Source organism: Fundulus heteroclitus, unplaced genomic scaffold (genome assembly GCF_011125445.2).
Source record: "Fundulus heteroclitus isolate FHET01 unplaced genomic scaffold, MU-UCD_Fhet_4.1 scaffold_80, whole genome shotgun sequence".
Classification (NCBI taxonomy): Eukaryota; Metazoa; Chordata; class Actinopteri; order Cyprinodontiformes; family Fundulidae; genus Fundulus; species Fundulus heteroclitus.
In genome coordinates this window covers 30,274-57,732 of record NW_023397252.1, presented here as the reverse complement: position 1 = coordinate 57,732, position 27,459 = coordinate 30,274, and the positions used below count along the sequence as shown (strand labels likewise).

General features: G+C 40.2%; 1 protein-coding gene across 3 annotated transcripts; it reads right to left on the bottom strand.

Moving 5' to 3' along the window:
- Positions 1-12,982: 12,982 nt before the first annotated feature.
- On the bottom strand, positions 12,983-21,683 carry LOC105922145 (major histocompatibility complex class I-related gene protein). Of its 3 annotated transcripts, XM_036134326.1 has the most exons (7): positions 21,427-21,683; positions 21,002-21,271; positions 19,633-19,911; positions 18,541-18,837; positions 14,577-14,681; positions 14,253-14,279; positions 12,983-13,887 (listed from the first exon to the last, which is right to left on the bottom strand). In XM_036134326.1, exons 1-7 carry the CDS (start codon positions 21,473-21,475, stop codon positions 13,838-13,840), a joined length of 1,077 nt encoding a protein of 358 aa, XP_035990219.1. In that variant the 5' UTR covers positions 21,476-21,683; the 3' UTR covers positions 12,983-13,837. The 3 variants fall into 3 exon arrangements, with proteins under 3 accessions (XP_035990219.1, XP_035990218.1, XP_035990220.1); XM_036134325.1 differs by having other exon boundaries at positions 21,002-21,683; XM_036134327.1 differs by lacking the exon at positions 19,633-19,911 and having other exon boundaries at positions 21,002-21,683.
- Positions 21,684-27,459: the final 5,776 nt, after the last annotated feature.

Genomic DNA, 27,459 nt, shown 5'->3' with positions numbered 1-27,459 from the left:
GTATTTACTTCAGGCATTAATTAGGACAGCAACGGAGGAAGGAGGGGGCCTGGCGCAAATCGCTTCGGGATAATAATGGGGGGGGGGGTACATTTATAGGCTTATAACTTTAAAATAAAACCAAAGGGGTCCCCCAATGGCCCGTGAATAAATGTGTGCTCGCACTGGCAGGATTCAAAGTGCTTTACATGGTATCTACTGTCTGGATCGCCGGGTTGTTTTAATCGTAGCTCAACCAAAACTTTTTTCAGACACTAGTGGGCGTAATAAGCCAATGGACGCTAACGGTGCAGTTTCATGAAAGTTATTTATATTATCAATTGACAATACATAATTATCCTTGGAGGACTCTAACAAAATGCAACCCATAATTTATAAAAAGGGTGCACTTAAATAATAGGCCACAATAATATTGTATTTTGATGTTTAAAATGGTCAAAATGCTACCCTTTTTTAATCAGAGGCTCTGGGGTCTCCCTGCTCCCTGAGAGCAATGACATTAACCAATGACGGAAGCTACAGACGTGCAGACAATTACATGAACCAACAACAGGTGGCAACAACATCATAAAACAACTGCAAGGTGTAGGTTAGTTTACTGCACACGAACTGGCAAGATCACAGTGACTTAACAACACAATAGCAGATAGACATGTGCAACCTAGACATATGCAACATCTACATGTGCAACATAGACATATGCAACGGCTACATGTGCAACATAGATATATATAACATAGACATGTGCAACATAGACATATGCAACATCTACATGTGCAACATAGACATATGCAACATCTACATGTGCAACATAGACAAGTGCAACATCTACATGTGCAACATAGACAAGTGCAACATAGACATGTGCAACATAGACATATACAAGGGACATGTGCAACATAGACATATGCTACATCTACATATACAACAAATACATGTGCAACTTCTACATATGCAGACAACACATATGCAACAACAACACAACATCTAGACATATTACATCTGCTTATTTTTGGTACAATCGGAACCCCATAGTCTGCAAATTGAGGCACTAGAACAATAATAACAGAAATATCCAACAGCGTCACCAAGGAGAGGTGGATCATCATCAAATTCATTTTATGTATATCTGATCTCACGTCTTTCAAACTATGTTTCTTGTATTGGAAAAATAATATAAGATTTTGAGTATTTTCTATAAATTTAATGGCTTTTGATAAAGGCCTTTCATTTTAATCAGGTTTTAATAGTAATAATAATTAATAAGTAATACCTACACTTTCACATTTTTTATCATTAAAATAAGTATAAAATGATAATACTACAACTCTTACTTTAGGAAAATGTGCATAACTCTGTTTTGAGATTTCTAAATTGTTATTATAAGAATATAATCCCCAATGGATCATTGTATTGCCACCAAAATTATATCAAACATAGATAACCTCATCTGATTCATACAACTCTTACTTGCAAATGTGCCTAAGTATATTTTCTCAGATTTTTTTATTTGTTATAAGCATAAAATGACCAATAAGTACACTATGGATCACTGTAGTGATCCATAGTGTACTTATCATAACACACATAGATAACCTCATCTGGTTCATACAACAACTCTTTGGGAAAATGAGCCACAAATGTTTCTAATATTCTCCATGTAAGATTAAGGCCTTTTAAATGTATTAGTAGCAACTAAAAGGTGACATTTTTAAAAGGCCTGATTTATTATTCATTTTAACAAAGTGATTATTAATTAATTTTCAAGTTGTGCGTTATTTGTTTCCTTGTCAGTGTCTTATTGGTTGAGCAGAAAAGAAAAGTTGCTGCTAATTATTTATATTTATGTTATTTTATCGTACGGAGGCTAAATCAGCTAAAATCTAAAATGGGATGTATGTGAATGACTTGCTGTGCTCTTTGGAGAGTAAATAAGCATATGGAATATTATAATAATTGAAACGGGACAGAATTCTTTACTTTCTGCATTTTACGCAGATTAGTTTTATATTGACCTTGGATTCTGTAATTGCGATGGCGAGCATCGCCCTGAATGACAAGTGTGAACGATGTGTCCCAACCGGGATATCTTTTCACAGAGAAACCATTTCAATCTGCAAAAATCTGTTATGGATAACAGATAAGATATAAACATAAAACTATCCAGGTAGAAATGTTGCTAACTAAAATTTTATTTTAAGTGGGAAGAGCTGTATTTTATTTGGCTTTTTGGTTTTATTTTCAGTTTTCTATTTTCTTTTGATATGAAGCTATAAAATAATCAGTTCAGTCTGACATGTCAATATTCTTGGTAGAACCTACTAGATGTTTAGTGGCCTGTCCCATGCTGGTCCACTTTTAATGCACTAGATACATAATCATAGTCAGGATCTATGGAGCAGTCCTGGGTTGGGCTCTCCCCTCTCTCCAACAGGTGGAGACACGCAGGTGTTCCTCGTTGCAGACGCCTCTGGAGGAGTACAAAAGGAGACGACTGCCAGCACTTCTTCACCATAGTGTTAGTGCCCTTGATGTATGACTCATTTGGCCAACCTCCTAACACGTAAGCGTTCTGTCGTCTACCTGTGTGCTTCTTGTGCCCAGGTTTGCTCCACCGTAAGACTCCCAAGGCAAAGGCAAGGCAAATTTATTTGTATAGCACAATTCAGTACAGAGACAATGCAAAGTGCTTTACATGATAAAAATATAGAAAAATAAAACAGAATAAAAGCAAGTAGGAATAAAATGTAGAAACAAAATAGAACATTAAAAACAGACTCCCAAGACTCTCCATGTTTCTTCCTCCTCAAGAACCCCTCAGCTGGCACCTGTTCCTTCTCCGACCTTCAGGGCCCTGATCAAATCCCTACTTTCCCGTAGGCACTGCTCCGCTTCCCTCCGTTCCATCTGGCTGCGGAACCTCCGGTCTGGTCCTTACCTTCAATAAGTCATTGTTTTAAAACAAGATCTGTGTTCTCCTGAGTGTATGTTCCGCATGTGGGCCAAACACTTACCCAATATACCGTAACATTATACATACTTGAATACATTGATTTTAATTTTGCATTAATTTAACCTTGGTAGTCATTTGTAAGTTCACCTAGGCACCCTGTCTGAACCCAGGTGTAATGTGTGAATCCATCCATCGTCTTCCTCTTATCCGGGGTCGGGTCGCGGGGGTAGCAGCTTCAGCAGGGAGGTCCAGACGTTCCTCTCCCTGGCCACTTGGGCCAGCTCCTCAGGAGGAATCCCAAGGCGTTCCCTGGCAAGCCGAGAGACATAGTCCCTCCAGCGTGTCCTGGGTCTTCCCCTGGGCCTCCTCCCGGTGGGACGTGCCTGGAACACCTCACCAGGGAGGCGTCCTGGAGGCATCCTAATCAGATGCCCGAGCCACCTCAACTGGCTCCTCTCGACGTGGAGGAGCAGTGGCTCTACTCTGAGTCCTCCCCGGATGACTGAGCTCCTCACCCTATCTCTAAGGGAGAGCTCACACACACTACGGAATAAACTCATTTTGGCCGCTTACCTGTTTTCTTTTTATATGCCACATATTCACCAGCAGCAATGGATATAAGGGCAAAAGCAATCACTGCAGCCATGATGGGGACGGTTATGCTACTGGGACTAAATAAAAACTGATTATTATACCTTTACAGTGCAGTTGGATTTATCTTAATCAATTCTAATGTTAAATTCAGAGCTCTTGAACAACTTAAACAGGTTTGTATTTCTGTCAACTAAAACTAAGGAACAGAAATTATGCGAATCTTAAAATGATATATATTAAAAGTAATAATGTGACTTTGTAACAGTATTTACACACACACACACACACACATACATACAGATATACATATATACGTGTGTATGTGTGTCTTTTTTCTTGTCGGTATATTAGGATTCATGCTAGGTGGCTGTGCCATAAAATGTAAAAACTCTTTTTTATAGGTTTAAATGTATAGCGACTAATCTGTGACCATTTTGACTTAAAAACACAGGCTAACATTTCTGAGTTTTTACTTCTTCATTATTCACTTCAGATAAGAATTAAACAGTTTAAAAGCAAATTGTGTATATTTTGGGGCTGGTTATTAGCTATACTTAATATGACCAGTTGATTGATTTACAGGGGTTTTATCTGTTCTCTGATTTTTTCAAAATAAATAACTCTACTAACACTATAAGCTAAAACCGCTTTCCCTGTCTCCCCGCCTTAACTGTAAATATTCATATAGCTTTAAAGACAGAGAGTGACAAATCACAAATCTAAGTAGATACTCAGACCAGCAGAAAGACTGCACAGAGATACTATTGGTTAGCATTAGAGCAATAAAGACTAATGATATTCCTATCAAAACAGGACAAAAGATGCAGGACATGTGACAATGAGGCAGTGTGATCAAAATAGCTAGTTTTAAGATAACAGAAAATAAAGCTTACAAAGGACATCACAACCAAACAGCTGGGACAGAATACAGGAAATTCCGGGGCAAAGAAAGTGGACGATAACATAGTTAACGTCCTTAGAATCTTCCAGACTTATTAACAGCTGATTGCTGACTAACCAGAAAAAGCGGTGGGCAAATTAAAGGAGAGGTCCGTATTTGAAGATATGACAATCCCAACCAACAGAGAAGGAGTACGAGCGGTTCTGTGATTACTAAGTGCTTAAAAAACACAGAGGCTCTGGAAAGCCAAAGCCTTAGTGATGTTAAGAGGAGACCTTAGAGCTGTGACCCTCAAACTACAAAAGTGACTCCAGCTGTTTCAAAGAACAACATCAATGTGCCTTGAGCAGAAAAGAAGAAACAGCTAAGCTGTGAAGGAACTTGAACATCCAGGCCTCTACAACAGAACTCAAGCCCTAAAATGTATGATCAAGCTTACATTATTGTTCAAAGCTTTAAGGAAAACTCCAGTTTTTCATTTACTTTGTTACTATGTAGATTTTTTATGAGCACTCAAGAACAGTAGAGAATACTCACTAATGTCTCAGAAATATTTAGAGTACAAATATAACAAAGAAACATTTTATGGTTGAATAGATGATACATTTGGTCATGTCTCTCTCATAGCTATTGGCTGACTTTTACTGTTTGTGCTCTCTTTTATCATCTAGACTTGGAAACTGGATTAGAGATTATCTGCTTTGCAGTGTTTCTCTCCTAAATGAAGCCACTACAGTCTTCAGTTGTCATATCAGATAGCCGTTCACACGAGCCTAGTTCTGCTGGAGGTTTCTTCCTGTTAAAAGGAAGTTTTTCCCTCCACTGTCGCTACATGCATGCTCAGTATGAGGAATTTCTGCTAATGACATTTGTGGGATGAGAGAATACTGCAGGTCAACGACTCTATATAATTTGCTGGATTTCTTTGGAAAGTCTTTTGAACCAATATGTCTGTATAATTTGATTGACTTGACATTGTAAAGTGCCTTGATATTACATTAAGTGCCACAATATAAATAGAATTAATTGAACTGGATGGACTGCAATGTTGCATAGCTGGTAGCACTGTCATCTTGCTGTAATATGGTTGTGGGATAGAACTAAGGCCAGTGGTCTTTCTGCACCAAGTTTGCTGTACATGTGTGGTTTCTCTCCAGGTAATCCAGCTTTTCCTCATCCTGTCTTTCTCAATACTCCATTCTGCAAAAGACCAAAGTGAGGAAGGCTGTAGTTTTGGATGGCTTCAGCTTCAGGCCCCTGAGGTGCTGCGTGGATGAGCTGTGTGGCTTCCTGGGACACATCTTCAGTATGAGAGGAGAATTTAAATCCTCCCTAAAAACACACTTCTTCTCCCTGGCTTTTAATCAAGTCTAAGTGGACATCTGGCAAACAATTTATTTCAATTTTTTTAAAATCTTAACTTATTTTATTCTATTTTATTGCTTTGTGTTTATGTATTTTCGCTTTTCAGTTTTTGCCTTATTTCCTGCAACTGTGATATCCTTACAGCACTTTGGTCAACCCAGGTTGTTGTTAAATGTTAAATTGTTAAATGTGCTTTATAAATAAAGTTTGAATTGAGTTAAGTTGAGAATACAGGAACTGTGCTGGCACCGTTTTTGTTCACCCTCTACATTGCAGACTTCTCCATCAGTTTACCAGGTTTTCAAATATCAAAACAATAAAATTACACTAAGGGATAAAAATGGAAAAACTGAGCACACAATAATTAAAATGTGCTACAAAACACAATAAAATAATGCAAATACAGATAAAGACCATACCAGTAAAAATTAGGTAAAATCAAATCTCAGTTAGGTTGAAGGCCAGTGAGTAAAAGTTTTCAAACAAGTTTTAAAAATGGACAACTCAGGGGCCCCAACAGAGAAGGCCCTGTCTCCTCCCAGCTTCCTCTTTGAACCGGGAACCACCAGGAGCAACTGATCAGTGGTCCTAAGACACTGATTGAGGATGTAGCAGTGGAGAAGCTCTACTGAGTTATTTAAAACCTTAAAAATGAACAGAAAGCTTTTAATATCATACCAAAAATACACCTCAATTGAAGACAGGACTAGAGTAATATACTCCCTTTTACGCATTTCTGTTAAAAGAAATTCTGCAGTATTTTGCACCAGCTGCATACGAACAAGTGAGGACTGGCTGACTCCAAGATAAAGGAAATTATTGTTACTGTTGAAGCAACAATGCTCACGTGCATGGCAGTTGGATGTTGCAATACGTCGGGTAAAAGTGGAAAAAACATTAGTTTTTTTCACCTTTCCGATTCATGATCGACCACGAGCTCTTTTGGATTACCTACTCGAAGAGGGAGGATTTGCCATCGAACTTCTGGCCAGAGAGAAAACACGTCGTCTATAGCCAACATTTCGAGGGAGAATGTCTTCAAGATGACATGAGAGCGAGACTTTTTAGTAGGTGTTTCTCCTTTATAATGTAGAATTTGCAGGGACATTTGTTTACCCGACCAGAGGGGCAGAGTGATATGACACACTTGGAAAAAATTTCTAAAGTCGCTTGTAAATGTCATGAGTTGCGGGTGCAGTTTTTTTGGGGCTTGTTTCTGAAAGTGAAGTCGATCGTTTGGGCTCTAAACTAAGTGACACTGAAATATCCCTCCGCCTCATAACACACTGGAGCTCATCCTGACAGGAGCAGAGAGTAAACTCTGAAGCAGCTGCTCTGCCCATATTTTCCGCAATTTACGGTTGCAATAATTGATGATAACTGCTGAAAGTAGATCAGGCGGTGCAGATCACCATTTTGAGCAAAGATTGGTTGTAAAGATGAATTTTATACTCATCTTATAACACTGCAGAACCCAAACCATAAACCGTACTTTAATGCTTATTCGTTGTCTTTTTATGTCTTCAAAATGTACAGTTAGTATTACTTTAAATTTAAATGCTTAATACCACGTCTATTTTTGTTTAAGAGGTTAAAAAAATATTTCGGCATGAAAACGGGTATTTATTCACAAGGGGACAGATAGGGCATTGGGACTTGCTCTACAGCCGATCCTGCGACCTGACGTCACAAACTGGGAGGTGCCAGTACTGTTCTTCACCAAGATGGCTGTCCCCATAAAAGGACCTTCAAATGAAAATTACTCTTAATTAAAAAAGCTTATCATTTATTGAACAGTATGTAATAATTTTATATTTAAAGTATTTTCAGCAGATTCAGCAAATTCTGATTTTGACCGCAAGTCATAGGAGGATTCTCAACATGTATTGGGGAAAATTGTATGTTTCCAGGCTCTGTGGTGGCATCAGTCATCTTCTATGGTGCGGTTCGTTGGAGCAGTTGCTAATATGTAGCTGAGAAGAAGTGGCTGGATAAGCTCATTCGGAAGGTCAGCTCTGTCACACTACCTGAGGGAAAGAAGGAGGAGATGCAGGCAGCGCAGGTGGATGCTTGGCTTGCCAGTGGGCATGGGATCAGACAGGAGCAACGGGGAGATCAGGCAAGGAGAGGCGTTAAAGTCTGGCCTTCATAACAGTGACCCGTGTTCTGCTAAATTTTTTAACACCACTTTTTTTTTATGTAATCTAGAACACATCACTGGATAAATAGATGAAAACTAACATAGCTTCCAAAATTATGGAAATGGTTTAAATGGGTGGGAGAGACAAAAACAATGAGCCAATACATGATCTGATTGGTCTCTCTCTGTTCTAGATCTAGAGAGAAAAGATCATTTTAGAGACAAAAGCCACCTTGAAACATTCTGTTCCCTTATGTAGCTTTAGTAAGGAAGAGCTTCAAATGTAGAGGAATAATTGTATATGATGAGTGGAAGAAATGTTACTTTCTTAATAAATTTGCTGTAGCTTTTCAACTGTGGTCTCCTGACTGCAGGAGCAGTGGTGCCTCCAGAAAAGTTTCACAGGGGCCAGATGGAGCCACCTAAACTCTTGGGGTGGCACTGAAACTAAAAGGTGTAATTTCAGGATTTTATTCTGCTGCTGTAGTAAAGCTGCATGTAGAAAACTATCAGAAAGACTTGGGTAAACGCCTACTAATATCTTTTGGTTTTTAAGGGTTTTCTGAATTTTTAATGTTCCAAATGATCTAATGTGCATACACCAACAACAGTACAGTTAACATTTTGAGTTGAACAACAATTCATTTTTATTGTGTAATTAAATTAGGAATAAGGTGTACATGTATTGGAAAACAAAACAGTTACTAGGGGAAAGTAGATGCTGGCAGATACAAATAAAAGTGTGCTAGAAGGTCAGGAAAAGTGTCTGTCTTGCTGGCTGTGCATGATGGGATGAAATGCTAAACTGACGTTACTACAATTTACACCGGCCAGTGGGGTGGCCAGGACATGGCACGGGGGTGGGGGTATGGCCATCCCTGGTGGCGTCCCTGTGCAGGAGAACATATTATTTCAGGGGAACTGAATTTCACACAAAACTGGGAATGTCATAATAAAGGTACACACTGACCATGATCAGGCATGAGGCAAGAACGAGTCAGGACCCTCCAACTGATGTCAACTGAACATGCATCCTTTGTGGTTTGGATTTAAAGTATATAGTCATTTTCTGCAAAGAAAACTATGGGAAAAGCACTACTAAAAAGGTAAGATAGTGCTATATTTACTGATATCCAGCCCACTAGTTAGGTTTTTAAAAGTTTTAGTTTTGCAATGTATTGCAAAACTTACGTGGCTGCTGTAACGTAATGGAAGAACTGAAGTACGTTCAGGAGCTGGACATGCCCGGAATATTATGGAAACATCTGCAGCAATGCAGGATGGGAAGTATTGCTTGAACCTGCCATTTAAAAGACTGGATGTCTGTTTACCAAACAACTTTGTGGTAGCCAAACAGAGAATACAAAGTCTCAGGAAAAGATTCAAGCTTAATCAGAACTTTCACCAGGAGTATTTGGAGTGTATGAATAACATCATTTCATGTAGATATGCAGAACGTGTACCTGAGGATCTTTTGCATTGTGACAATGGAAGAATTTGGTATATTCCCCACCATGGGGTTTACCATCCAAAAAAAGAGAGCTTTACGTGTGGTGTTTGACTGTGCTGCGGTGTTTAAAGGAGTGTCTTTGAATAGCGAGTTGTTGCCAGGCCCCAACCTCACCAACACTCTGCTGGGGGTTCTTATAAAATTTAGAGAAGAGTCAATAGCCATAATGGGAGACATTAAAGCTATGTTTCATCAAGTGCAGGTGCCCGAAAGAGATCGCGACTTTCTCCACTTTCTCTGGTGGCCAAATGGTGACATTACACAGGAACCAGTACCTTATAGGATGATGGTCCATCTGTTTGGAGCTGTTTCATCCCCCAGCTGTGCATCATATGCTTTAAGAAGAACTGCCCAAGACAATCAGACTGAATTTCCACCAGAAGTCATAGAAACTGTGAGACAGAATTTTTATGTTGACGATTGTCTCAAAAGTTCAGCCACGGAAGAGGAAGCTATCCATCTGATAAGAGATCTTGTTGCTCTGTGCAAAAAAGGAGGCTTCATATTGGAGAAATGGATAAGCAACAGTCGTGTTGTGCTGCAGGCCATCTCAGAAGAGCAGAGAGCAAAAGATTTGAAGAAGTTGGATCTGGATATCGATAAGCTTCCAATGGAAAGAGCTTTGGGTCTGCAGTGGTGTGTGGAGACTGATGCCTTCCAGTTTAAGATGAAGCTGAAACAGCAAACCCTGACCAGGCGTGGAATGTTATCTGTGAATAGTTCTGTGTATGACCCACTGGGTTTCCTGGCACCAGTGACATTACAAGCAAAACTGATGCAGCAGGAACTGTGTAAAAGAAGCTGTGGCTGGGATGATGCACTGCCACAAGACATTTTACACAAATGGAGAAGATGGTTGGAGGAGCTTGCGCTACTGTCTACCTTTAGTGTTGACCGCTGTATAAAACCTGTTGGGTTTGGAGCCATAAAGAATGCACAATTACACCACTTTTCAGATGCTAGTGAAACTGGATATGGAACTGTTGTGTACATTCGTATGATAAATTATGAAAACATCATTCATGTTGCTTTCCTTATGGGGAAGGCCAGAGTAACACCACTGAAAGTTATCACCATCCCGAGGCTTGAACTTTCAGCTGCTGTTTTAGCTGTGAAGATGGATGCTATGGTCAAAGCAGAGCTGAATATCTATCTGGAAAAAACAGTGTTCTGGACTGATAGCACATCTGTGTTAAAATACATCAATAATGAAGACAGACGCTTTCACACGTTTGTGGCAAATAGAATTGCAACCATCAGAAATTTGTCAGAACCTACTCAGTGGAATCATGTCAGTACAAAAGAAAATCCAGCTGATTATGTGTCTCGTGGAATCAAAGTTTCAGAATTTCTGAAAACTAGGACATGGTTGGATGGACCAGAGTTCTTGCGGAAAGATGAAGAAAAGTGGCCTAAAGGGGTGATTGATGTAGAATTGGATGTAGGCGACAAAGAGATTAAGAAGGAGGCTGCAGTTAACATCATTGGCCTTGACACTCCTGCACCTACTGACCAGCTTATTGCACATTTTTCCGATTGGAGAAGACTTAAAAGAGCAGTGGCCTGGTACCTAAGGCTGAAGTGTGTATTAAAGAAGAAATGTAGAAGGCGAAAACAGCTCGACTCTGTAATAGACAATAACCCGGTTGTACATCAGATGAACACAAGAAGGTGCCAAAGAATCATTAATCACTCAAAAGGTGGAAGTTTGTCATTGGCAGAGCTCCAAAGTGCAGAGAACTTCATCATTGTGTACTGTCAGCAGCAAAAATTCCAACATGAGATTGAAGCTCTGTCGCACAACTCTAAAGTGAGCCGTAAGAGCTCTATCTATATGTTAGATCCTGTTTTGGAAGATGAAATTTTAAGAGTTGGGGGCCGTCTTCATAGAAGTGCAATGCCAGATGAAGTAAAACATCCAATAATTCTGGCCAAAGAACAACACATCTCCAAGTTAATCCTCAGGCATTTTCATCAAGTTCTTGGACATGCAGGACGGACACACACACTGTCAACTGTACGGAAAAGGTTTTGGATTACGAAGGGAAATTCTGCTATGAGGTTATTGGTGAGTGCAGCATCTGCAGGCGATATAACAGTCGGCCCTTAATGCAAAAAATGGCTGATTTGCCCGTTGCAAGGATTCTCCCAGATCATCCCCCCTTTTTTAATACTGGGGTTGATTATTTCGGGCCATTTGAAGTTAAAAGAGGACGGACATACTGCAAGAGATATGGTGTTTTGTTTACTTGCCTGGCAAGTCGAGCCGTCCATTTGGAGATTGCAGCTACTCTCTTAATACAGATTCTTGCATCAATGCATTGAGGAGATTTATCAGCAGAAGAGGACAAGTTAAACAGTTATGGTGTGATAATGGAACAAACTTTGTTGGTGCTGAGAGAGAATTGAAAGAATCTATTGTTAATCTAGATCAGGACATAATAAAGTTATTTTTGGCACAGGTAGAAATTAATTGGATTTTTAATCCACCTGCTGCTTCACATTTTGGTGGTGTTTGGGAGCGAATGATTCGGCTGGTGAGAAAGGTACTTAACCCAGTGCTGCGTCAGCAAATTCTTGATGATGAAGGACTAAGTACAGTATTGTGCGAAGCAGAAGCCATTTTGAATGATCGCCCTATTACAACCCTCTCAGATGATCCAAACGATTTGGAGCCACTTACCCCCAATCACCTGCTCTTACTCCGAGGAAAACCTTCACTTCCGCCTGGAACGTTTAAGCCAGAGGATCAGTATGGAAGAAGAAGATGGAAACAGGTACAATACCTGGCTGACCTGTTTTGGAAGAGATGGGTTCGAGAATATTTACCTTTGCTTCAAGAAAGGCAGAAATGGAACGAAAGGAGGAAAAATGTCGTTGTGGGAGATATTGTGGTCATAATAGATCCTTCTGCACCTCGAGGATCCTGGCCTCTTGGGAAGGTTTTGGAAGTGTTTCCAGATAGTCGTGGTTTTGTGAGATCAGTGAAATTGAAAACGAAGTCCAATATTATTGAGAGACCAATTTCCAAACTTTGTCTGTTGTATGGTGTCTAAATGAATGTATTAATGTTGCATTTGTGTCACATATTGCCTCCTGTACTATTATTGTTTTGGGAATTGGCATATTTGTTTATTATGCCAATTAGGGGCCGGTGTATTGGAGCCAAATGTGTATTTTGGGTTTTGGTCACCAGATGGGGCTGTCGGCTTCTGTATATAAACCAAGAGGTGACGGGTAGTTGACAGGTGTTGAACCCGGAAGGGCATACAAGTTTTTGACCGCTGTGGCGGAGTCATTGTGAACCAATGTTGCTGTCATGGAATAAATGGAGACCTTCATAATGGTTCATCTGCCTAAAACGGTTTCTTTTTGGACAAGAAGAAGAACGCTGGAATTCATTTGACAAGCGAACAACAGGTACAACGTTAGCCGCTCAGCGCGTCATAACTAAGCAGCAACGGATCAACACTAAATTAGCGCAGTGTTAAACTGGCTACTATACAATGATTTAAAAGAAATATGCATTTGTTTGTCCCTTTACCTAGAACATGGGTCACCAACATGGAACCTGCAGGCACCAAGTAGTCCCCAAGGACGAGCCTGTTCTAAAAAAAAAAAAATCATCATCCACCAGTGAGCTGCATTGAAAACTTTATTTTATTCTGATAGTCGTCCTCTTTATTCACACAAATGACAATATCTACAACAAAGCATGAAAAATGTGGTTATTATACATAAAGCTAAGGTGAACTCTGGCTCTTCTAGTTCAAAGGTCAGTTCTGGTCACCCTTCATATGACACAACTCCAATGAAGTAGTTCTCATTTTCAAATAGGTTAATGACCCCTGACCTACAATATACTGCAAATCTTGTCCTGTCGATTTGTCAAAAATGCAGTAAATGTTTTTATCTGTGATATCTGGAATTCAGACCATGTCACTGTAGTTGTACTGTTTGAATAGTGTGTACGTATGTCTTTGCACATGCACATAATCTTGTAAATACATCTCAGGGTATGTGGAGAAAGGCGTCTACTTTAAACTATTTATGGTTTTCTTTGCAGTTTCTGTTTTGTACATTTTCTCAAAGCCAAAGCAATGTTAGCGTGCACAAAATCTGAATAGTTTCCTCTGCTCTGAAGTGAAACTATCATTACATCAATTCAGGTTTGACAAGTCTTAACTTGAATCAGGTCTATGGTTTAAAAAAAAACGGCTTTTTGCAAAGATAAAAATCTAGTTTCATTTACTCAGTATCAGGTCTGTTAACCCCTTCTTATGTGACTGAGTGTAATTGTAAAAAAAAAACACTATTCTTATTCTTCACATGAATAAATAGACTGAATTCACACATCAGGCAATGGATTGTTCATCAGGTCTCTGGATTTAGCGTCTCTCTGAGCTCGGTGTTTTTCTCCTGAGCTGAAAGGCAAAAAAAGAGTCAGGGTAAATAGAGAGCAAAAACAAAGGGAGGTACAGTTTTAAAAGAGTTGAAGTGAAGTTCCTATTTGTAATATAGTTCTCTTACCTGCAGTAGACGGACACTTTCAAGTTGACTTGTTTTAAATAGCAAAAATATGCTAACACTGGAGTCTAGCTGATCAGATACTAGCCATACGCCTCTCTGAGGTTTTACAACATCACAACAATATGAAATATGTCTACTACAGGTCAGAGAAGTCTTACTGGTATTGATTTTACAAAATCACTCCAACACTATTTCTTTAAATATCAGTAATATATAATTAGCTGAAACAGTCAAAACATGTTTGTTTGTTTTTACTTACAGGTTGATGGTAGTGGATGATCTCGGTCTGTAAAACAAAGTATAGACATTCATGTAACCTTTAGCAAATGCCTGAATATTTAAAATGATAGTTCACTTAATATTATCATATATATTTAGTAAACTAAAGAAAAAACATGTTCCTTTATTTTTATATCACTTTTTGTCTTATTACTCTGTTCCTTTAATTACTACCATACAATCAGTTTCTTAAGTCTGTGGCTCAGAAGCCCAACTCTGCTTAGTAGCCTACTTAAATTTAAGATACAGAAAATGGACACAGACACCAAAAAATCATCACAAACACAAAATGCAAGTCGCTTGCCTGTTTTCTTTTTATATGCCACATATCCAGCAGCAGCAGCAATGGATATAAGGACAAAAGAAATCACAGCAGCTGTGATGGGGAGGGTTATGCTACTGGGACTCTCTGGTGAAAAAACAAAATTAAAAATTATTATTATACCTTTAAAGTGCAGCTGGATTTATTTAACTCAATTCTAATGTTAAATTCAAAGCTCTTGAATAACTTAAACAAGTTTTTATTTCTGTCAACTAAAACTATGGAGCATCCTATGTCAGAAATTATGCAAATTTTAAAATTATATATATTAAAAGTAATAATGTGACTTTGTAACAGTATTTACACTCACAGATATACATATATACGTGTCTATGTGTGTCTTTTTTCGTGTGTATATTTGGATTCATACTAGGTGGCTGTGCCATACAATGTAAAAACTCTTTTTTATAAGTTTAAATGTTTTATGATTAATCTGTGACAACTTTGACTTAAAAGCAGTGGTTAACATTTATGAGTTTTTACCTCTTCGTTATTCACTTCAGACAAGAATTAAACAGTTTAAATGTAACTTATGTATATTTTGGGGCTGGTTATTAGCTATACTGATAGTACACTGATAATTTAAAAATAAATAACTCTAGTAACACTATAAGCTAAAACCGCTTTCCCTGTCTCCCCACCGTAGAGCTGGGATTCTCAACAGCTACTGGGGGAAAATTGCAGGCTCTGTGGTGGCATCAACCACCATCTATGGCAGGGATGGGCAACTTCCATGATAAAGAGGGCCACATTTTTTTCAGCACGACCATTGGAGGGCCACATGACCACGCACTTCAAATAATTGGATATGAAAGACGCTACAAATTATTCTCAATAACAACAAATTTTAGATGAATTTATATCTGTATGTTTACTGCACCAACATAACTATTTTCTGCATATAAATGCATTTTAATATGTCCCTAAGCAAAAGACAAACTACTTGCTTTAAAAAAAATTGCAAAAAAGGAATTTAAACTCCATATTAATGCATTCAGGAGCATGGGTCATTTCAAATTTACAAGGAAAGAGGCATAAAACGGAACAGAACTTAACTCAAACAATAATGTGTCTATCCAGAAACTGTGTGGGCTTTCTTACAATACTGAATGCTCTATAATTGTATTTCTGTTACTTTTTGATTATGCACATCTGTTAGCTTTTTATTCTGAAAAATCTAATGTCCCATGCTCTTGAATGCACCATAGCTTTCTGACGCTCACGAATGCATCACACTGGTCTGTGAACGCGGTGCTGCACGTTTGATCTTCTGCTTAAGACAAAGCTTTGCAGTTTCAAAACTCACGCCGGCTCTCACGGTTTATGTTGTGTGTGAATGACAAGAGACCAAAAAAAATCCCCATGTCCATACTTCTTCCCATTTTGCCTGAAAAATGTGACTTTTTCGTCAAGTTTTCCCTTTATTCCACTGCTAGTGGCCAGGGCAGAGCCATAGAGCTCTCTATCTCTCAATCTCTATGGCGCTGGGCCAGGGCTCTTGACTTTCTTCCTCGCTGTTGCAAAGCGGCCCATGCCCGCTATTGTTTGGGTACGGCCCCCTATCGGTCAAAAATATAATTACATTTTTTTTTTTTTTTTTTTTTTTTTTTTTTTATCATTATCAAATTATTATTGATCTATTCGCGGGCCGCACTGAATGATGACGAGGGCCGTGTGCGGCCCCCGGGCCGCCAGTTGCCCATCCCTGATCTATGGTGAGTTCTGATGAAAATCAACAAGAGGGATCATATTTCTCCAATTTTAGCTTCCCTTCATTGGCTTCCTGTTAAATCAAGAATAGAATTTAAAATTCTTCTTCTAACGTATAAAGCCCTTAATAATCAAACTCCATCATATATCAGAGCTCTGATTACCCCGTATGTTCCTAGCAGAGCGCTTCGCTCTCGGACTGCAGGTCTGCTGGTGGTTCCTAGAGTCTCTAAAAGTAGAATGGGAGGCAGATCCTTTAGCTATCAGGCTCCTCTCCTGTGGAACCAACTCCCAGTTTTGGTCCGTGAGGCAGACACCCTGTCTACTTTTAAGACTAGGCTTAAAACTTTTCTTTTTGACAAAAATTATAACTAGTGGCTCATGTTATTCTCAGCTACCTTTATAGTTTTACTGCTATAGGCTTAGGCTACTGGAGGATATCAGGATCTAATTTTCTCACTCTATTGAGTTCTACTGTTCTTCAATTATGCATTATGTGTTGTCATTTCTGCTTTAACTTTCTGTTCTCTCTCTTTTCTCTTCATAGTAGGTACACCTGGTCTGGCGTTCTGTTAACTGTGACATCATCCAGAGAAGACGGCTCACCCGCTACTACCATCTAATGTAGAACAGATTACTAGATCAATGTGTGCTTCTGTGCTTTTTTGTCTCTCTTGTTGTGTCTCTGTTCTGTCTTCTGTAACCCCAGTCGGTCGAGGCAGATGACCGTTCATACTGAGCCCGGTTCTGCCGGAGGTTTTTCCTTCCCGTTAATGGGTGGTTTTTCTTCCCACTGTCGCTTCATGCTTGCTCAGTATGAGGGATTGCAGCAAAGCCATGTACAATGCAGATGACTCTTCCTGTGGCTCTACGGTTCCCCAGGAGTGAATGCTGCTTGTCGGGACTTTGATGCAATCAACTGGTTTCCTTATATAGGACATTTTTGACCAATCTGTATAATCTGACCCAATCTGTATAATATGATTGAACTTGACTTTGTAAAGTGCCTTGCGATGACATGTTTCATGATTTGGCGCTATATAAATAAAATTGAATTGAATTGAATTGGTTTGTTGGAGCAGTTGCTTTTATGTGGCTGAGATGAAGCGGCTGGATAAGCTCATTAGGAGGATCAGCTCTGTCATATCATGCCCCCTGGACCCAGAGCAGGTGGTGGGACACAAACAGACTGTAAGAAAAATAACATCGCTAAAGAAGAATGTCTCCCACCCCATGCATGGAGGTGTTGCAGAGCTGGAGAGCTCTTTCAGTGACAGACTGCTGCATCCTAGATGCTCAAAGGAGCCTTATTGCAGATCCTTCCTCCCATCTACTATTAGACTTTATAATCTCTGCTGCTCCCAACAAACTCAATAAGTCTTTACTGGAGCTGTCGCACCTGGGAGGAGCACTACTTATACCTGGCTCTTCCAATGTGTAGGCACCAGATTCTCAAAAACTATTACTATGAGTAGACCTTCTAGTGTTCCTTGACTGCCCTTCTATGTGCAACTCTGATCGTTCAGTGGATTCCTGCCTGTTCGCCTTGCCCCTGTCAGACTGTCTCGTTTGGTCTTCAGATTCTAGACAACAACCCAAACAAGTACCCTGACTCTGCCTCGCCATCTTGTTACTTCTGCCTCTCTGAGCCCTTACTGGATAAAAATCCTGGACTGGATCCTGAACAAAGATTTCTGGATTTCCCCTCTGATAACTCTGCCTGCCTCTGACTACTCTGCATGACCCTGGATTGTTCCCTCTTTAAACTTCAGCTTCTAGCTGTGACATGTTTTGCTCGCTCAGCTGACAAACAAACACACACCAACTACCTGGATCCACAGCTTGGATTCTGTGCCACCTTCTGGATTCAAGAAAAATTAGTGGATCACATTCAGTGCACACTGCTTGTCCTGCAGGCAGTAACCTGTTCCTCTCCTTTCTATTGGTTCCTGTGGCCGAGTCTACCGATTACCTGTCCAGCTACACCTTTTACTTAAATAAATTATTTTAACAGCTCTCTGTGTGTCAGCTGAATTATTGGGTCCAAAACTTGATTCTTTACAATGGAGGGAAAGATGGATGGATTTAATTTAATATAACTGAACTGAATAAGACATGAAACCAAACTTGGCTTACTGAGTCACGTGGTCAGATCAAATGTTGAAATGACAAATATTAAAAAGTAAAAAATAAATAAAAAATACACAAAAAGTAAAAGGCACACATTTTAGCTTACCTTTGTTGGTTCTTATAACTGCTTCATCCAGTTTGATCATGTCTTCTCTGTCATGAAGCTGAAACACACAGTCGTACCTCCTCCAGTCTTCAGGACTGATTGAGGAAATGTTCAGGTAAATACTCATCTGGAATGTTCCGTCGTTGTTTGGAAGGATCTCTCCGTGTTCCACATTCTCATGAATCTCTGCCCCATCTTTTCTCCAGAACATGAGGGCTCTGCTGGGAAAGAAACCTGTAGCGTGGCAGCTGACAGGAGCGGAAGGAGACTTCTGCAGCAGAGACAAGGAGGGATGCTCTGGGAGTATGGAAAACAAGATAAAGTTAACAAATTAGGAGAACCTGACAATGGGGAAATGATTGGAAATGAAGATGGCGATAAAAACAAATGGAACCTGTCACAGTCACATACAGCTAAAACCAGGAAGTTACACTGTTAAAGATGCATCTTATTTTCTTCACATCTGGCCTTAAATCAGACAAAAGATTTCATGTTTCAGGTTGATTAGCAAACGTATTCCTTTTTGCTCTTTGCTAAAATGAGAGACAGGACTTCCCAGATCGCTTTACTTCAAATTTAAAAGTTATTGAGGACTAGAGTAACTAAACCTTTAAATAATCTTCAATTATGATGCCATGGCTTTTAGGAACTCCATTGCAGAGCAAAATGTAAATCATGCTCTTGCTTGAGTCCTGTAAATTTATCAAAGAGGTATGTTACTAAAATGATGTTATAAATTATACCTACACACATCTAACTCTTAATACCTAAGAATGGATGTTCCTAACATAATTAAAGCAGCACATGAGATGCAACAAAGAGTGAGTGCCTGGACCTTTACCATGCCATCCACCAGGTTTAAAACTATAAAGAAAATCTGTTCCCAAAACAACCAAGATTCAAATTTTAAGTGTTTGAAATTTCATTTATTTCATTTGGAGAAAAGCAACAAGGACGATGCTGTTTGACCTCTTCTGAGTCTTATTCCTCAGCTAAAGATTTAAAGTAAAATAAACCTGATATTTTAAGACATTCTTTTTATTTATTTTTTTTAAAGAAAATCACTTTAATCTGATCTTGTCATATAATCACCTGTTCTCAGCAAAATTCTTTTCCCTTTGTCCAACAATCTCTTAAGCCATTTAGGGCACCACTGGGTAAGAATTGTCTTAAAGAACATCGATCTAGCTTTATTAGTGTTCCATGCCTGTTTAATTTCTATGGCTTGAGGTTGTAGAGCGATCCATATCAGATTCTCAAGATCCAGAGTAATAAAGTCTTCTCCATTGTAACCGTACAGTACAGCAGCATTAACTTTCTGAGTCTCCTCATCCCAGTCACAGGAAATTACCAGCTGTAAAATATGGAGTCCTGAGACGAAACAGAAAGACAAATTGAAACAGGTGAACAACCTTGCAGTTATTAGCAATATTCATAACTGTTACAAAATACAATATGTAGTTTCCTGAATCTCTAATAGGTTTGCTATTAATTACTAAATAATTTTTCTTTTAATGAGGTGTCGCAGGAGCAAGCGAGTTTGTCCTATAACCGGTGGGTTGTCAGTTTGAACCTCTGCTCCAGCCATATTAGTCGTTGTGTCTTTTGGCAAGACACTTTCCCTGCTGTCAGTAGTCAAAGGCCGATTATATGATAGGTTCCCTTCTCTCAGTCTGCCCCACAGGGCAGCTGTTGATACAGTGTAGCGTACCACCAGCATGGTGTGATTTGTGTGTATGAATGGATGAATAGCTGTATGTTTTTTAGTGCGAAGCGTTTTGAGGTTCTCAGGCACTCGATGAAGCTCTATACATTTAAATAGAAATGCAAACATTATTGAAGATGATGAAAATAGCTTTCAAAACCTTAGAAAGATAAATGTTGTTTCAAGTGCTCACTAGCCCACAAAAGACTGGATGAATAAACAGCAAAAATGTATTTTTCTGCTTCGAGATAATTCATGTTTCTATATGTGAGTGCATCCACAACTGTAGTACAATATACAATAAACGGTATAAATTTGTTGGGCTTTATCAGGTCATAGCTGCCGTATCTAATGCCAATAAAAACAAATGAACGAGTGTATATGTTTTTTTAAATGACCTTTTAAATGAATTGTGGAGATGAGATTTTTTTCTGATGAGTTCTGATGCTAAATAAATGACTGAAAAAAACATGCAAACAAACAGCTGTAACCTTCATAGACAACTTCAGCGTATTTTGGGGGGAGACGTCTTTTTATTTTTAAGGTTCCGATTGTAACATTTTACTTTCATGTCCACTTCAGTAGAAATTACCTAAAATCACCACCTGAATTTAAATTAAAACATCCAGCCACCTTTTAATTTCATCACTTTCAGTAACAATATTTTGTAAATTCTGCTCAGTGAAGAAATAAATATTAGTGGATCATTCGGTTAAAATAGAATTTTCCAGCAGATGATTAGTGTTATTTTCATACCTTGTGGTTGTTTGAGCTCCTCTTTCAAAACAGCGATGATGCCTCTAAATGTGTTGGGCAGGTTTCCAAAACACTGCTGACTGAACCACTCTGACACCAAAGGGTTTCCATGGAGGAATGTCTTTATCCAGTCATAGTTAAGTTTCAGTCTCTTGTTGCTGCCATCGCAAAAACCGACCGACTCTTCATCAATCATCGCAGAAACTTCTAATTTGGAGAAGTTCGAGAGCTCCAAGGATCCGGTGATAAAAAATCCCAGAGCGTGTTTCTCTTTAGGGACATGAAAAGTCAGTAAATCGCTTAGTGCATAACACCGACTTACAAAATTCCTGATAAACTTAACAAACATCGCGGTTCGAATACATTCCAAAGCAATGACAGGACACAGAAACGTGTAAAACATTAGAGTTGACGTCTTATTTTACCTGCTGACGATGCATGACAGAAGAAATAAAACAGTAACAACTTGATCATCTTATTTTATCGTAAGAAACAGCCCGATGAGTAGTTTAAGCCTTTCTGGTCCTGTCTTTTTAAGCCCGCACAGAGGTGTATTTAGGCCATTTTAGGGTTGCTCAAGCACCCCTAAATCTTAGCTCAGCACCCCTAAAAAATTACTGATTCAGAGTATTCCTGCGTGTCGGTTCGGCTCTGCCAGAAGTGCGTACATGCACAAGTTCGCCCGGAGCGCCTCCGTTTGAAGCGCTTGGCGTTCCCATGGATTCAACGGTTCTCTGCGCCAGCGGGGGCGGGGCCTGGCACTCCACGCAGCCAATCACTAACGCGTCTGGCATTTGATTGACAAGGTAGACAACTCACTGATGAGATGTACGTAGGTATTTAGAAGCTGTTATCTACACTTCAGATATATGATGGGGTTACAGAGTTACTACAGCCCAGTTGTACATTTGTTGAAATTTGAATTTAATATTTGAAATGCTGTTAGTATCAGTTACACTTCTACTTCCAGTGCAGAGTAAATACTATATATTTATATGCAGCCCCTTGAATGTATAATTTTGCTGTGTTTTATGATGCAGACAGAGTATTTTAGATAGGTGGGGTTTATCTCTGTGTATTTCTATATCTTCAAAAGAAAATACAGGATAAATCTACAGACAACAGACATATTTTGACTATGTTTGATTTAATAGGCACATATTTACCGTCTGTCTCTGTTGCTGGTAGTTCAAATGGAAAAAAAGTCTCAATTCGACATTCATCAGATCCGGTGATGCTTTAAACATTAACAAACAGCATCTAGTATGTGTCATGGTTATAAAATTTGTATTAATGTAGCAAGATATACTGCTTTTCTATTTAGACAGACGAAACGCACCCTGACGCTCAATTTAAGCATCAAAAGATAGGAGCATGAATATTGCGTAAGACCAAAGACGTCAGACCAGGGAAGGTTTGTTTGTAGGTGTCACTACCAAAGTTCAAATCAAACCTATGCCCTTGCATCTTTGTTTCACAATCAGCACATGATGGGACCACAGATATTTTTAGTTGCTAAAAAAAGCAGAGCGCAGCTATTCTTGCCATTTGGATCTATTTGTATTTGAACATTTTACATCTGCAGCTATATTCTTTTCTGCACATGTGGCATCTGTGTCCAAAGCACTTCAGCTGTTGTTTCATGAGCTCTGTAGATGCAGTCGTGGATTCAGAATGCCTGTCTGAAAAGTTAAATCTGAACAATATGGTTTTTTTTTCAAATAAGGAAACTATTTCTCTTAATATGAGTTTTAAAAAAAAGTTCAGTAAGCAAATTCATAAAAGATATGTTCAAGGAGTTATTAACTTACTAGCAATTTGCTTGACAGAAGACATGGACTGGTCATGAGACCGTCACAATATATGGCAGCGGGTGGCTGCATCATATTGAGCGAAGCAACAGATATTTTTACATTGGTTCAGCTCAGAATTTTACATCACAGTTCAGTTAGATGGAATTAAGTAAATGCAAATGCACTTTTATTACTGTAATCACAGTTTATTACTGTAAAGGCGTGACAATCAGTTATGTTTTTTTGTCCTTCTATTCTTGTTTATCAGAGAGGCCCAGTAGCCTTACCATTTCCATCATAGGTGCTGTGATTGCTATGGTACTTGTTTCCATTGCTGCTGCTGCTGGATATGTGGCGCATAAAAAGAAAACAGGTGAGACAACTTGGATTTTGTTTTTTAATTTTATATGTTTCTGATGCCTTCATTCATTTTCTAAATCTTGTATTTAGGTACTAAACAATACATAGTGTTAGTAATTCAAGGAGTGATAGAGTGATAAGACACAAGGCAATATAAAAATAAAGGAAAAAAATTGTTTTGTTTTTTTTGGTTCGACAAAATATATGTCATAATTTTTGTTTAATTAAAGTTACGTATAGTCAGTGTCAGGGTTCTCTGTTTTGGTCCGTGCTCCAACTCTGCTCCACAGGTGGCTCTAGTTGTCTGGGGGGCGTGGCCCACACCTGCGGCTCGTTGGAAGCGGCTTCCACTAGATACTTAAGGAGTGCTCAGACAGATGGAAGATGCCAGAGCCTTAACCCAGTCGTGGTACGTTGTGGCCTCTGACCTGATCCTGAAACCTGTGAGTCTCTTTTCGTATGCTGATTTTTGACTAACATTGAGTCTCCTGTTTTTTTGTAGTTTTGCACTTGGATTTACTCACCTGCCTTGATGTCTTGCTCGAAGAACCAGCACCCTAAGAATCCCCGACACTCAAATGTTGCTCTGGCATTCCCCTCAGACTCCCTTGGTTTTACCAAGCCGGGCCTGAGATCTGGTCACTCCGTCTGTCTCTCCTGTCCATTGTGGTGCGCTCCTGATCCCTCGCCTGCTTACCATCTGTCCACCCTCGAGATGCTAGCCACCTACCATCTACCGAGAGCTGCGGTCACAGAGTCCCCTCGTCATTACTCTCCCCGGATAGGTTAGCCCGACTAAATGGTAAGGGGCGCAGCTTCTGCAATTTCCCTCTGGTTCGATCACTCGTAACACTTCTTTCTTTCCGCAGTACTCCTGCCCTGATGTTCAGACCATGACTGATCCCACAAGCAGTGTCGATCTCTGTAGCCTGAACCTTTAATAAACATCTTAAAATATTACCTGCTTTCCGTCTGAATCTGCATGTGGGCTAAGCACTTAAAAACCATGACAGAAGAAGGCTCTGGCCAACAAAACCCAGCAGATTCTTTCGGTCGGCAGTTAACCGCACAACAGGAACAATTACAGACGCTTGGTTTAGCAGTTAATTTGACGCACAAACAACTCCAGCTAGTCGCCGCTCACCTTAGCCAGCTTAACCATCAGCCTGTCACTCAAACTTCTGAGACTCCGCCCCGGCTGGTCCGACAGCTGAAAACACCGGTCAGACTCCGCTCCCCGAGAGCTCATCTCCCGCTCCTGAGAAGTTCTCAGGAGAGAGTGGAGATTGTAGGGGATTCCTTTTTCAGTGTAATCTCGTTTTCAATCGCTCCCCCCAAACCTTCCCCTCTGACCAAGCTAAGATTTAATTTGTTCTACGACTTTTAACCGATAGAGGTCTTAGCTGGGCAGAGGCTCATTTTTTGGACTGTCAGTCGTTCGGGTGCACCTTCCAGGAATTCATCACCGAATTTAAGACGGTGTTCTCTGCCGAATTAGATGCGGTACAGTTTCTGTGGAGTTTCGCACATTCGCCGCAGCCGCTGGCTGGGAGGCCAAGCCGTTAAAGGCAGTCCATGTTCTGGATGAGGACTTAAAGGACGAACTAGCTCGACTCGAAGAACCCAACACTTTTGAGGGCCTGGTTGCATTAGCTATCCGGTTGGATGCTAGGTTACGTAGCCGGAACCAAGGCCGGTCTGAGAAACCCATACGTCTGCGGGCCCACCGGTACAGGGAACCACCTCTCAGCGGCTATTAGTTACGCCGCCTTCACCCCCTGAACTCATGCAGATAGGCCGTGTTCACTAAACCCCTGGAGTACGTCAACAACGGGTTTCTGACAATCAGTGCCTTTATTGTGGCGGTGAAGGCCATTTTTTTGAAGTCTTGTCCGGTGCGACCAAAAGACTGGGTCCGTCGTCTGTAGCGGGGAGGACGATGGACCGGTGTGTTATATCCTCCCCCAAGGCTTGTGTTAATCTGTCTCCGTCTCGTTTTTGCCTCCGTCTCGTTACTTTGATTTTTGGTCAGGACAGTTTTGATGTCTCTGCTCCTGTCGATTCGGGGTCCGACTTTAATTTGATCGACCAAGATTTGGTTAATCAGCTCCGTATTCGAGCGTGCCGCTGTCTGCACCTCTCCAGGTTTCAGCTCTAGATGGGGAAAAGTTAACCCTTATTACTCATCAAACTGAACCCCTAGAACTTATCGTGTCTGGTAACCACCAAGAACAGCTTTCGTTTTTTATTTTTCCGGTCAATCACTCCCCTGTGGTCTTAGGTTTGGCCTGGTTAATTGTTCACAACCCTCAATTAAATTGGGCCGAATTTCGGCTCGAGTCTTGGTCACTTACTTGCCACTCTCGGTGTTTACAGTCCGCTCGTCCAGTCTCACATTCCCCTAGTTCCGCCCCTGAACCGGAGGGTGAGATTGATTTGACCCAAGTGCCTGAGCAATATCATGATCTTGGTTTCGTTTTTAGCAAGAGTCGGCCGTGCTCTCTTCCTCCGCACCGCCCATATGACTGCGCTATTGATCTGCTACCTGGAGTTCTGCTGCCCTCCAGCCGCCTCTACAACATCACGAGGTCTGAATGTCAGGCGCTCGAAAAATACATAGGTCAGTCTCTTGCGGCGGGATTAATTGGCCCTTCCTCCTCCCCCTTAGGTGCGGGTTTCTTTTTTGTTGGAAAGATGGATCCCTCCGGCCTTGTATCGATACAAAGGGCTAAATCAGATTACAGTTAAGAATAAATACCTGCTTCCCCTTTTGTCTTCTGCTTTAGAACCAGTCCAGAATGCTGTCATTTTTACAAAACTTGACTTGCGTAATGCTTATCATTTGGTTTGGGTGAGACAGGGAGATGAATGGAAAATGGTTTTTAAGACCCCACTGGGTCATTTTGAATATTTTGTGATGCTTTTTGGCTTATTCCAAAAAAAGGTAAAAAACAAAGCAACTGGACTTGTTTTCCGTAGTTGAAGACGTTTCGCTTCCTCTCCCGGAAGCTTTCTCAATTCAAAAAGTCTGGAGTAATGATGAGTAACAAGCTTTATACCATACCAAACAAAGGCCTGTAATGGCTTAGATAACATGCAAATTCAACCGAAACAGGACCACCCCTTAGTAATGGGCGGTCGTAAAAACCATTAAGCCAGCGGGATGGACCGAAACTGGCCCACTCCTCTGTAACGAGGAGTCGTTAGAGTGTTATTGGCTTGGCTTAAAGGAACAATGTTTTAATCACCTGAATGAGGGTGAGAGTTAAGTTGACGATTGGCTGGAATTAAACCTATAGCTGTGTTGTAAGTTTTTGAGAGTTGGAACCTAAGGCCTCCTCCTCTGTTTAAGGTTGGTCTTTCTCTCTTGACGTAGGTGGCTTCCTTCACACCCCTTTCAAACCATCTGTCTTCTTTGTCCAAAATGTGAACATTTTGGTCCTCAAAAGAGTGTCCTTACAACACCGGGCCGAGCACGTCCCGACTAAAACAGAAGGGAAGCACAAGGAACAGAAACACATCAGAGATGCCCTCCAAACCTGTGGGGACCCTAACTGGGCTTTTGTCAAATTAGGAAACCCACCCACACAGACCAATATCTTCTTTTTGACTCACACCACCCACTGGAGCACAAACTTTCCGTCATCAGAACCTTACAACACCGGGCCGAGCACGTCCCGACTAAAACCTCTGCCCCTAGTTGCAAAAGTTCAGATTTTTGAACTCTTGCATTGGCTGCTCTAGAGGCGCTTAATGCACAAACCTAATTTGCAGAACGAAACGCGCTGAAGGCTTTAAATGCGCAGCGCAAGATGCACCACAGGACCTCTCAATGCCCCCGAGTGCACCCACCATAGAGTTTGTATGTAAACCCGATGCCCCATCAAAAGGGGTTTGGTTTGGATACAGTGTCACTCCTTGGTGGCAGTACTCAGTGAATCTTAGTCACTCCAAGTCAGGGATCACCAACCTTTCTGAAACTGAGAGCTACTTCATTGGTACTGTTTAATACGAAGGGCTACATGTACTGACCTTTAAACTTTTAAGTTTAAGTGAAACCTCACTTTAACTTTGTGTAATATAACCTATGTTTTTAATACTTTTAAATCTATGTAAATACAAGTATGATTAAAAAGGAAAAGAAACTGAATAAAATACCATTTTAAATGCAGCTCACTGGAGGGTGGTGCAAATTTTTTAACAGGCTTGCCACAAATGGTTCTTGGGAGGTGCCTGATGCCCACGGGCACCATGATGGTGACCACTGCTCTAAGCTAATTTTAGCTGTTTGCTTGGAGTAACAGA

Coding starts and splice junctions, on each gene's coding strand:
- LOC105922145 (XM_036134325.1), bottom strand. CDS start 21,404: ATGTTTTACACGTTTCTGTGTCCTGTCATTGCTTTGGAATGTATTCGA. Junction 18,838..19,632: donor AAGAATTTTGCTGAGAACAG/GTGATTATATGA, acceptor CCATACTCCCAG/AGCATCCCTCCTTGTCTCTG. Junction 14,280..14,576: donor GGCATATAAAAAGAAAACAG/GCAAGCGACTTG, acceptor TTTGTTTTACAG/ACCGAGATCATCCACTACCA.